Below are 12,578 nucleotides of genomic sequence, written 5' to 3'. Positions count from 1 at the left end.
GGAAGGGAGTGAGACAGGGTTGTAGCCTGTCCCCCATGTTATTCAATCTGTATATTGAGCAAGCAGTAAAGGAAAGAAAATAAAATTTCAGAGTAGGTATTAAAGTCCATGGAGAAGAAATAAAAATGTTGAGGTTCGCCGATGACATTGTAATTCTGTCAGAGACAGCAAAGGACTTGGAAGAGCAGTTGAACGGAATGGACAGTATCTTGAAAGGAGGATATAAGATGAACATCAACAAAAGCATAATGAGGATAATGGAATGTAGTCGACTTAAGTCAGGTGATGCTGAGGGAATTAGATTAGGAAATGAGACACTTAAAGTAGTAAAGGAGTTTTGCTATTTGGGGAGCAAAATAACTGACAATTGTTGAAGTAGAGAGGATATAAAATGTAGACTGGCAATGGCAAGGAAAGCGTTTCTGAAGAACAGAAATTTGTTAACATCGAGTATAGATTTAAGTGTCAGGAAGTCGTTTCTGAAAGTATTTGTATGGACTGTAGCCATGCATGGAAGTGAAACATGGACGATAAATAGTTTGCATAAGAAGAGAATAGAAGCTTTCGAAATGTGGTGCTACAGAAGAATGCTGAAGATTAGATGGGTAGATCACATAACTAATGAGGAGGTATTGAATAGAATTGGGGAGAAGAGGAGTTTGTGGCACAACTTGACAAGAAGAAGGGACCGGTTGATAGGACATGTTCTGAGGCATCAAGGGATCACAAATTTAGCATTGGAGGGCAGCGTGTAGGGTAAAAATCGTAGAGGGAGACCAAGAGATGAATACACCAAGCAGATTCAGAAGGATGTAGGTTGCAGTAAGTACTGGGAGATGAAGAAGCTTGCACAGGATAGAGTAGCATGGAGAGCTGCTTCAAACGAGTCTCAGGACTGAAGACAACAACAACAACAACAACTCCAAATGAATATAGAAATTAAAATTGTACAGTTCAGATGAGTTTTGGATTCACGACCCTCCATGCAACAGTATAGTATCATAACCACTACACCACGGAGCTACTCAGCTTCTTCTGTGACAATATTATTTGTCTATAGCATAATACAGGAGTAAAAAGTGTGTCTTCAATGAAAAAATCATAACTGCCAAAGATATTTGCAACAAAGGTGAACTGTCGTGTTTGCGTGCAGGGGGCTAAATTCTCCACTCTACAATGAAGCAACACAGACACAATAGCTCCCCAATTTATTAACACCAAAGAGTAATTATTTACCTTAACACAGCGTGTGAAACAGAAATGGCCACAGCGAGTGGTAACTAGGAAAGCTAGCAAATGCTATACCATAAAAATAACCAAAAGCATTTTCAATCAAAGCTGAAGGTTTGTTTTCTGTGCCATACAATGCAAGAGGCCCATATACGATATTTTGTAGGGGGGGGGGGGGATGAAGTATTTTTAATATTCTGTACGTCAAACAGGGACTTGCAAGTAGACATAAAAAACTTTGAGTTCTGACCCTGTTAAAAACATGTGCTGTACTGACTTTTAAAACATTTTCTTGAGAGAAAAACACATGATTCACTATATTTTTTTCCTTTTCCTGACAGCTGGGGGAGGGGAAGGGAGACATGGCCCCTTCTTGTCCCCAGGTATGGGCACCATTGGTATGGTGGCTACATATACAGGGTGCCTCATTTATCTTGATCATCAAATAATGTTTTGTTCTGAAGAAAAATAAAAAAAAATGTATCAAGCAAATGTTGTTTAGCTACCAGGAGGTCATTAACCAGCATGATTGTCTTTCTCGTAACTGTTTGTTACAAAGATATGAATAGCAGTACCACTTCTTTAAACAGCATCCTGTATTTTTTATTCAGTAATCCACATTCTCTCCTCAAGATCTTTTCTTAAACATATCCAAGTGTACCACTCAAGTAAACATGATATTATTAAAAGCATAACATAAAACTGACTTTGACTTTCCTATAATATGACACAGCACAGGTATGCAAGGTGACATAACCCATTCACTTGCTGGAGTTGACAGTAAACAAATAGAAACACAAGGAAGATGCACACCAGTGATTGCTGTTCTGCTAACTTACATTATTCGTCTACGAGTAGCATTTTTATCTTCTCTTAATTGGTGTATAAACAAACTTTCAACTGAAGACTGCCGACTGAATGGCCAATGTGCATTTTCCTTGTGTTTCGGTACTGCAATTGACGAATGAAGCGATTGTGTTGTTAAAATGTCAATGGATATCAGTTACTGAATGCTGGCCCCTATTTCAACTGCACATGAAGTTGGATCTCTCCTACATGTCAGTCAGGGGCCTGAAGATGCTGTAGTGAAATGCCCAACCGGTCGCATAAGTAAAATAAAATTTGAAATATAGATGGCTGAAGGTGTTTTTCATTTGGGATTTCCAGTTCAAAAAAGTGTAAAGTACAGCAGCACCAAAATGTTTATCTCACTTCCAAATATGTTAGATGTGTATGAGGTAATCAAGTAATCAAAACAAGATTTATTTTAGCTCAAAAAATTGTTATTCTCTAGATGAATTCGTTGACAGATATAAATAGAGCACTTTTCACTTATTTCAATTTGCTGTTCTGTAGTGAGTGACCTGTATGTATTATATCAAAAAATTTGTTTACATTCTGCAACACCAATACTATTCTTTCTCACTAGGTACACCAAGCTGGATCTCCTCATACTTTGAAGGCAAGAAGTTTTGTTTCTTGTGGATACCACATTCCTTCATGGAGGAAGAGTAAATGTTTGTTTCTTGTTGCAAAGAAATACTAATGAGATTCTGATAGTGGAGCAATTCATTATGTATCACTGTTACAAGAGGGGAATCCTAGCCATATTACATTAACATTCCATTCAATTTACAACCCAAGAAGTTTGGAACGTGATGGTACATGTGTCATCCTACAAAAATCCTAACCTCTGGAATGACACTTGTTTTCCACATCAAAAATGACCTGTTGAAATGTATAATGCTTGACAGTCAAAACACAGCCACTAAAAATGACAATTTATTCCCTCATGATTAAAAAATTTGTACTGGAGACTTTTCAGACTTCTTGTAGTCTGTTCCTAGAATTTCCATTTTTTCTTCCTCCAACTTTACCATATTTCCCACAACAGTAACTGATCTCAATACACCTCAACTCTTCTCACTTATTTTTAATTAAAAGTTTTAACTGAAGCACTTACTCAGAAGGATCCAACATGAATTTCATATCTGAAGTGTTGAAATTATTCCGGAGAGAATTTTGCTGCTTACGACACTTATGGGTAATGATAATGGTACTGTAAGTTGACAGTGGTCTGAGGGTTGCAGGAAAATACATGTTATATGATTTTTCATGTCTCTCTGCAAGCAACAGCAATGGCCGTTTCAGAATTTCAACTGTCTGTGGTTTCAAACCTGTAAATATAACCAACAAATCTAAAACTGAACAGCAAAACAACATACTTCAAATAATATTTTAAAACTAAAACAAACTACAAAGTCAATACACTCATAAAATGTTCACCCTACAGTTGATGGAAAGGAAATTTATAATTTAATGTACTAATAACACTGAGATCATTAGAGAACAGAGCACAAAAAAACGGAGATAAGAAAGAAATATGTGGCCTCACATTCAGTGGAAGCATACAGGGATTCACATGAAGTGATTAAGAAATGTCAACATCATGGTTTTTCTTGGCAGTAATGTTACTAAGTGCCAAGCTTCAGAGCAGGAGATTTCATATTTACAAATGCAAGTGAAAAATTAAGGCAAAAAAAAAAAAAAAAAAGGGGGCTGCTGATTTAAGAAAGGCATACTGAAGATACTGAGATCTCAAGTTGAGATAAAAAGATGTCTCACAAGAAAGTGTCACATTTGTATATATCATCAAAAAACTGATAAACAACTTTATTTTGCTGCAACTATAATGTGTACAACTTTGCTTTCGCCGTTTGCCGATAGGTGGCAACAGCGGTCGAAAGAAACAGATCGCAGATGTCAGGCAGTTAACTTGGACCTCGGTCATCATATCCTCATTTAAACATTAGTCGGTTTGTGTCTGCATCATAAAGTTGTTCTCGATTGAAAATGTCAGTTTACGAGCCTTATTCTCATCATTGGTGGGAGGTGTTACTGCTTTGTTTCAGTATGGAAAAAAACAGTGGCTGAGTCTCATCGAATGCTCTCAAGTACGTATAGTAAGGACACTATTACTGAAAGAACGTGTTGTGAGTGGATTCAATGCTTCAAGAATGGTGATTTTAACATCATAGACCAGCATAGTAGTGGAAGAGAGAATGTTTTAGAAGATGCAGAATTGGAGACATTGCTGAGTGAAGACTCGCATCAAACTCCATAATAATTGGCACGATTAGTGGGAGTGACACAGCAAGCCACTTCAAAATGTCTCAAAGATATGGGCATAATTCAGAAACAAGACACTTGGGTCCCGTGTGAGCTGAAACCAAGAGATGTTGAACGGCATTTGTGTGTTTGTCAACAGTTGCTTCAGAGGCAAAAACCGAAGGGATTTCTGCATCGCATTGTGACCGAGGATGAAAAATGGGTTCATTACGACAACCCAAAACCACAAAAAAATCATGGGTATATCCTGGCCATGCTTCCACGTCGACAGCCAAACCGAATATACAAGGCTCCAAGATCATGCTCTGCATTTGGTGGGACTAGCTCAGTGTCGTGTACTATGAGGTGTTAAAACCAAGTGCAACAATCACAGGTGCTCATTATTGAATGCAATTAATGCATTTGATCAGAGAATGAAAAGACACACAGCCACAATACAGTGAGAGGCACGAAAAAGTGATTTTGCAGCACAACGCTTCGCCCCACGTTGCAAAAGAGGTCAAAATGTACTTGGAAACATTAAAATGGGAAGTCCTACCCCACCCGCCGTATTCTCCAGACATTGCTTCCTCTGACTATCACCTGTTTAGATCAAAGGCGCATGGCCTGGCTGACCAACACTATCGATCTCATGAAGAAGTCATAAACTTGATCGATTCGTGGATCCCTTCAAAAGATGAACAATTTTTTTGATGCAGGATTCGTACACTGCCCAAAAGATGAGAGAAAGTAGTGTCCAGCGATGGAAAATACTTTGAATGATACATGTGTAACCAATTTGTTTCATTAAAGACTCAAATGTTGAGGAAAAAATGGCGGAAGCAAAGTTGTACACCTTGTAGTTTCTATTATTTTGTTATCATTGCGCAGAATTTGAAGTTTTGAAGCCCAGCAGATGATCACAAAATAGACAGAACTATTTACAGCCAAATAAAGTTTCTTAACAACTTTTTGGTGTTGTATGTAAAAATGTCTTGTATCTGAGCTGTGGACCACAAATAAAGAACAAAGGAGAAGTGTGTTTATGTTTCCTGCAACTTATGTCTTAAATCTGATTTTGAATTAAAAACATGCTGTCATTATCTCTTTACTCTGATTTTTACACCCAGCTGCTCAGTAAAACATAATACTGAGGAGTCTTAATTTGAATATCAAGTACAATTTTTCACATGTTGCTGGCAAGCAAATTTCATATAGCACTTGGCAGATGTGACCATTTCTAGTCCATATTAATATTTTAAATGAGTTAAAGATAAGCCAAATGCAAATTTAAATCACTTTTTTACTTCATTTCTGTTTAAAGATTGCTGACTGAAGACTAATCTGAAGCAATTCCTACCCTTAAGAATGTTTTGACATTATAACTAGATTATTTTTCAGTTGCTTCTGTTTTCCTTTGCTTCAATAATCTCTTGGCAAATGAGTAGTAAGTGGCAAATTTAAATGATTTCCCAGCATTCTCACCCCTCACTCCAAATTCCACATAACAGTTTCCAACATCTTTGTGCCATATGTGACTGTAGGCTTTTCTGGCATATACTGCTGCTGAAGGTTTCTTGTGTCTCCAGCAGGGTGGTAGCATTAATATATCACAACGTTCCGGGAAGTGTCATACTTCTCATCTTCTGGCAAAGTGTCAAGATCCACGGAGAGTGGGGTATTTGTATGTGCAGTCTGCCCCTTCTACCAGTCCTTGGGAGGCTGCGGTGGTCTGACTGTGGGTGCATGGTGTTGGGGGTAGTGGCCATCCCTGGCGGCTGTGTTTGGCTCTGTGTTGGCATTCTGGGCTGTTGTGAATCCTTATTTCTAGGGATTTTTTGATAATACTTTTCCAGAAGCCAGATGCTCAGCACAGCACCTTTGTGTTTTCAAAGTTGAAGGTGTTTTCTTCCTTAGTCACACACATCTGATATGTTCTTCACAGTGTTTGGTTATATAGTGCTGTGTTTGTCCAATGTATTGTTTTCCGCATTCACATGGGATGCTATATATTCCTGGCATGGTAAGCTTCAGCGGGTCTTTGGCAGAACCTAGGGGCTCCCTCGTCTTCGGTGGTGGGCAGAGAACAGTTGTGATATTGTGTTTGCCCAGAAGTCATGCAATTTTAGCTGAGAGCGATCCCACGTACGGAAGGAACACGACTCATTTGTCTTCCTTCTTCTTCTTCTGGGGTCGTCACCACTTCTTTCTTCCTTTTCAGTGCCCTGTTAATCTGCATTCTGCTGTAACCATTTTAGCAGAAGATTTCCCTCAGGTGTTGCAGCTCGGATGGTAGGCTGTTTTTGTCACAGATAGCGCGCGCCCTACGTACCAGAATGGTCAGCACTGTCTGTCTTTGTGCTGGATGGTGTCAGCTTTTTGCATGAACATATAGGTCCATGTGTGTCTTCTTCCTATGCACTGTATGGCCTAGTGAACCATCTGCCTTCCTCTTAATTAGTGTGTCAAGGAAGGGGAGGCATCAATTTGATATTTGGATCGATACTGTTGAGGTTCTCCAGAAACTCATCTAACACCTGTCTGCCATGCCCCCACACAACAAAAGTGTCATCAACATAACGGAAGAAGTGCTTTGGTTCCTGTCTAGCAGCTTTATGGGCCACCTCCTCGAAATGTTCCATGTAGAGTTTTGCAATCACCAGAGCCAGTGGGAAACTCATGGCCACACTGTTGATCTGCTTGAAGAATTCCCTGTTGCACTAAAAGTAGGTGGTTGTCAGTGTATGTTCGAAAAGGCTGACTGTTTGTGGTTCAAAGTGCTGAGCTAAAAGTGACAAGGGGTCTTGACGGGGTGAAGAGCGACGTCACATCGAAGCTCATGAATAAGTCTTCCCTTTGTAGTCGCATGTCCCTGAGTACTTTTACGAACTCGGTTGAGTTACTCACATGGCGGCTGCAGTGTCCCGCAAGGGGTTTGAACAGTGTTGTTAGGTATTTTGCTAGTCTGTAGCTGTGAGAGTTGATGGCATCCAAAATCGGTCTTGGAGACACCCCTTCCTTATGGATCTTGGGGAGTCCCCAAGGCGTGATATCGCTGGCACTCTGGAGTGCAGCTGCTTTTCATTGGCTCAGGTGAGCTATCGTCCTTCTAGTCATCATCAAGGTTGGGTCCTTCTTCAGGTTCCTGTAGGCCTCATCTTGTAACAGCACATTATTTTCTGCCAGTAATCATAGGTGCTTAATAGCACTGTTGCGTTCCCTTTGCCTGCTGGTAAGATTGTCATATCAGGGTCGTCTCTAAGGGGCTGGAGAGCTGCTCGTTCTTCCGCAATTATGTTTAGGTAATCAAGATCTGTCAATTATTCTGCAGGTTTCCCGTCTGCCTTCTTCTGCTTCCTCTTTTGAAAGCCCTTGTATTGCTTCTTCCACACTGCTGATAATATTCCAATTCGGGATCTTTCTGGGGATGGGGGAAAAATTCAGTCCTTTTTTGAGGACCACGATTGTGGCAGTGTCCAGTTCTTTTCCAGTCAAATTAACCACGGCTCTGGTGTCATTCATCTCCTTGTCTGTCGTCTGAGTACTGGCTAGTCTGCCGAATTTACTGAGATGTTTAGATGTAGAGCCCAATTTCTGCACCTCGCTGCTGGAATGCGTGCTGCAGTCGGCCCATTCACTAGATAGGCTGTAATGCCCTTGCCAGCTGTAGGTGGCCTGTGAGGAGGCTGCGTGCATTCCTGTCAAGTTCCTTCCGAGTAAACTGAATGCGCTCCCTTACTAAGGCCACGCCTACTCATTGTAATACCTGGTCAGTCTTCTTTAATTTTACTGGGTGTCAAATAACTGCAAACTTTGGTACGATGTTCTCATCTCGACAGTGTTGTAGGAAAGCCAGTGTGCTAAGAAGTTTCGCTTTCTTGATGTGTTCCTTCTGCAGCCGCTTGAAGCACAGACTCTCCTAGCAGATCAACATGGAGCTAAAAAGGAAGAAAGAAGTAGTGGTGACCCCAGAAGAAGAAGAAGAAGAAGAAGAAGAAGAAGAAGACAAATGACACACATTCCTTTCTTATGTGGTCCACTCTCATCCAAAATTGCACGACTTCTGGGTAAACACAATATCAAAACCGTTTTCCACCCACCACCAAAAACGAGGGAGTTCCTAGGTTCTGCCAAAGACCCACTGAAGCTTAAAATGCTAGGAATATATAGCATCCCACGTGAATGTGTAAAACAGTACACTGGACAAACACAGCGCTGTATATCCAAATGCTGTGAAGAACATATCAGATGTGTGCAACTAGGACACACAGAAAAATCAGCCATAGCAGAACATACCACAAAGGAAGAAAACACTTTCAACTTCTAAAACATGTAAGTGCTGTGCCGAGCATCTGGCATCTGGAAAAGTATTATCAAAGAATCCCTAGAAATAATGATTCACGGCAACTGGTCAACAGGGATGAAGAATACCAATCCAGCGCAGCATGGAACCCTGTGATAGCGGGAGTCCGTCAGGATCGTGCTCGCCAACATCCTCCACCACAGACGCCGACAGAATGCCCCCACCAAGAGCCGAACACGGCTGCCGGGGGGGTGGCTGCTACCCCCACCACCGCACTCCCATGGCCGGACCACCACAGCCGCCCGAGGACTAGTGGAGGGGGGAGACTGCGCATACAAATATCCCACTCTCTGTGAATCCCGACACTTCGGCAGAAGATGGGTAGTATGACACTTCCCGAAACGTCGCAACATATCAACGCTACCACATGGCTCGAGACCCGAGAAACCTTCATCATCTTTGTGGCAGTCTGTGAATTTATTGGTTGACTACAATTTAAATAGCTGTTATAGATGGCTTCCTTCAGAAGATAACATTTATTTTATGACGTAGAAAATGCATAAAAATAAAAAGGGAACACCACTAAGTAAGCAATTTTACACGAGAACCAAATTCTACATCTAATTATAACTGGGTTCTCCATACAAACTTACAGTGTACAGGAGATTATATGGATGAACATAATTAAGATATATTTTAGGTAACTAGTGGAAGGCTGTAGATTCTATAACGTTTTTGCTGTTCGAAAGTTAAGTATCTTTCATTTATGCCATACATCTCAATAGCAATGCATCTCTGTATGGCAGCATAGCATGGGTAACATAGAATAACAGGTTTCAGACCTGTTGCAAAGTTTATAGCTGTTGTGCTTTCTAATTCTGCCTCTGTCTGCAATCAGGCATTTTTAACATCATACCTAATCTGTTTTATCTGTAGCTTTTGTTCCTGATTTTCTGTGTCGCTTTTTTTACAATCTGATCTGTTATAATATTTAGACTATTTTCTCTAGTCTGACTTTATTATTATCACTGTTAACTTCCACAGAAACCTAACCATCAAAAAAACAATTTCAGCAGTTTCTTCCTTATACTCAGTTCAGTACCAAACACCTCAGGATATTTTAATCTCTGCTGATCCATCATGGATACAGGATAACAGCTAGTCAAGTATTTACCAAAGGGTCTTCGAAGCATACACTTCAAAAATGGATTCACAGAATCCAGATACTGATGGCTCCAGATATACAAGTATCGGTATATTTGACTGAATACATGGAGTGCACAGGGGTCTGAAGATGGCATTAATGAAATGCCGAAACTGGAAGTCTAAATAAAATAACTTCTCAAAACTTGCAGCTGTTTGGTGATTTTTGTTTGATAAATCAGGATATTTTGGTTGAAATATTCTTGTCTGTGTCATTCCAATCTTCATATTCAACACACTTTATTACATTCTGCTTCCTAAACAAATAAAATTCTTTCATGTCAGCCAAGATAATATCCAACACTGATAGTTCCACCTCTTTCCAGTTACAGCATTTGACATCCTTACATTTGAACCTCAGCACTTAGCGATCATTAAGCCCACGTATTTATAGGTAGTTAAGTAAATTAATATCTTTTTAGAACCTCACTGATGGTCAGAGCCACTATTATTTTCTCTTCTTGCCCCTTTGCATCTACTGTAAGCTTTTCCTGCACACCTTTCCCATTGCTGATTTCCCTCAAGTACTGCCTTATTATCTCTCTGATCTTCCTGTAGACATACCTTGCGTCTGGTATTAATATGCTGGCTCTTTTCCACCTCTATGGCACTGATCAACACTGAATTATGTGATATTTTATCTTTAGCAGAAGTTTTCTTACGTGAAAACAACAAGATGTCACAAACTAATACTGCCTTTCATGCCCCCTTACCAGTTGGTCACTAACACAGTAGCTGTTATGAAGTCACAAAATATCTGAATGTTGAAGACTTTACAGATTGCGTTCCCAAATTTCATTATTGTTTTTGTTGTTGAACAACTATTGACGTTTCACCAACTGCTGTATGTTATATTAATACACTCACTGTATTTGTGGCTTCTACATTCTGATTCTGTCATGACATTTCATTAAAGTTAGTAACAGTTTTATTAACCACTCCATGCATTGTCCCCTCACTGATATGTCTTTCATAAGGAATATTGAAGAACAACTTAATAATAAGGTAAGCATAGGATGAAAGTAAATCCTTGCTCCAATGAAAATCCAAAAAATATTATTTGATAATATCTTACCCTTGAATAAATGGTCCATAGTCTTCACCTTTTCACATAGCCTTTCATCCTTGACAGCCCTTTTCCAGTGTTCAATTAGTTGCTGAGTATTACCTTCTTCTCTTGTGTCTATTAAGTCTCGAGTGGGAATATGGTGTCTCACCAGTAGTTGCTTGCGTCTCTCAAACCAACACACCCATCTGTCCCAGCTGAAGAGTCGAAGTTCGTCACCAACATACAGCCTTAATCACAAAAAAATAATTCATGGACAGAGAAGGAAGATTTTTGTTTTATATATTAACGTGAAACCAATAAGGGGCACAGTCTGCTTTATGAAAGTCAATGGTTTACTAAGAACCATACTGTAATATTTTGGTGAGTAATTAATTTTAAAATGTATTTCTTTTTTCAATTTATTCATGGTTATTACAAGTGACTGATAATCTTTTATCAGTGTTAACATGGCTATATTTTTTTGACATTATATTTCAGAACTTTGCAGTCATAATGATAAACTTAAAAAAATTGATTTTGTTTTGATGCAACAGTTCCCACTTTCTTCCAGCCATCAACAGACCATTTTGTTTTCACAATTTCTATGCTTCCCCATATGCATTGCATCTATTGGTATCTTTCTAACTTTTGAACTTTCCATCTGGACTGGATTTCCCATTTTTCCATTTGCTAATGACAACCCCACTTTCGACATTGAATTGGACAATCAACAATGCTGTGTTGTGCTACAACAGTTGTTCTTTTAATTTATGTGTGAGAGTGGCTTGTACAATGCCAATAAAGTGTACGTTGCCGTGTACAATAGCAATACCAAGGACTTAACAGAAAAATGCAGTGCTTGCAGATGCCTAACTACTATAATTTCTTCTGTGGCAATTGCAAGCACAACAACAGTAGCTGGCTCAGCAACAACAACTCTTCTAAGTTCAGGTGCTCTATACAAAAAATAGACACACACCTCATGCTTACTCAAAATTCAGCAGGTTCAGTCCTGCTTTTCTTGCTTGCCTGAGCATTAAGTGGTACATACTATTGGTTTATTTTTAAAGTTAAGTACAAGTTAGAATTTTTACAGTATCATATGCTGTAATCTCATTTGTGTACAGCACTGATTGCAGATTAAAAAAAAAAAAACTGAGCTGCCACTGTCAATCAACATGCCAAAATCTCAATGATGTTGATGATATAACTGTAGGGCGCATGACAGTGAATTCTTTAATGCTCATGAGTGTGCTTAAAATTACTAAAAGTGTCAGAAAATAAATCAAATATTTCCCTAAGCTTCTTACGTGAAATAAGCACACAAAAATGTGTGTGTGTGTGTGTGTGGGGGGGGGGGGGGGGGGCACAGACAGACAGACACACACACACACACACACACACACACACACACACATTTTTGTGTGCTTATTTCATGTAAGAAGCTTAGGGAAATGTGTGTGTGTGTGTGTGTGTGTGTGTGTGTGTGTGTGTATATTGAGATGACCACACAAACTAAACACCTAAACATATGCCTCCTCTCCCATCCCACCTCAAAACATGAAGAACGAAGAATGTATTAGTAAAGAAAAAAAGGAGTATCAAGTTTCTTGACGGCATTTATACTGAATAAGCAAGTGATATATCCAAGAGTCAGAAGATCAACAGACACAGCATCAGCAAGCT

The 12,578-nt window shown here is 39.5% G+C and overlaps 1 protein-coding gene across 3 annotated transcripts in view; it reads right to left on the bottom strand.

Moving 5' to 3' along the window:
• Positions 1–12,578, bottom strand: part of LOC126253173 (TATA box-binding protein-associated factor RNA polymerase I subunit B) — a 341,351-nt gene that overhangs the window by 22,170 nt on the left and 306,603 nt on the right. For 2 of the 3 annotated variants that reach the window (XM_049954330.1, XM_049954331.1), the window contains 2 exons: positions 10,920–11,140; positions 3,194–3,407 (listed from right to left, as the gene is read on the bottom strand). In XM_049954330.1, coding sequence (XP_049810287.1) covers positions 3,194–3,407; positions 10,920–11,140 — 435 coding nt within the window. The remainder of the gene's footprint in view (positions 1–3,193; positions 3,408–10,919; positions 11,141–12,578) is intronic. The other variant, XM_049954332.1, reaches the window with a different exon arrangement.

This window comes from Schistocerca nitens, chromosome 4, assembly GCF_023898315.1.
Source record: "Schistocerca nitens isolate TAMUIC-IGC-003100 chromosome 4, iqSchNite1.1, whole genome shotgun sequence".
In the NCBI taxonomy this organism is placed as follows: Eukaryota; Metazoa; Arthropoda; class Insecta; order Orthoptera; family Acrididae; genus Schistocerca; species Schistocerca nitens.
This window is presented reverse-complemented; position numbering and strand designations above follow the sequence as displayed.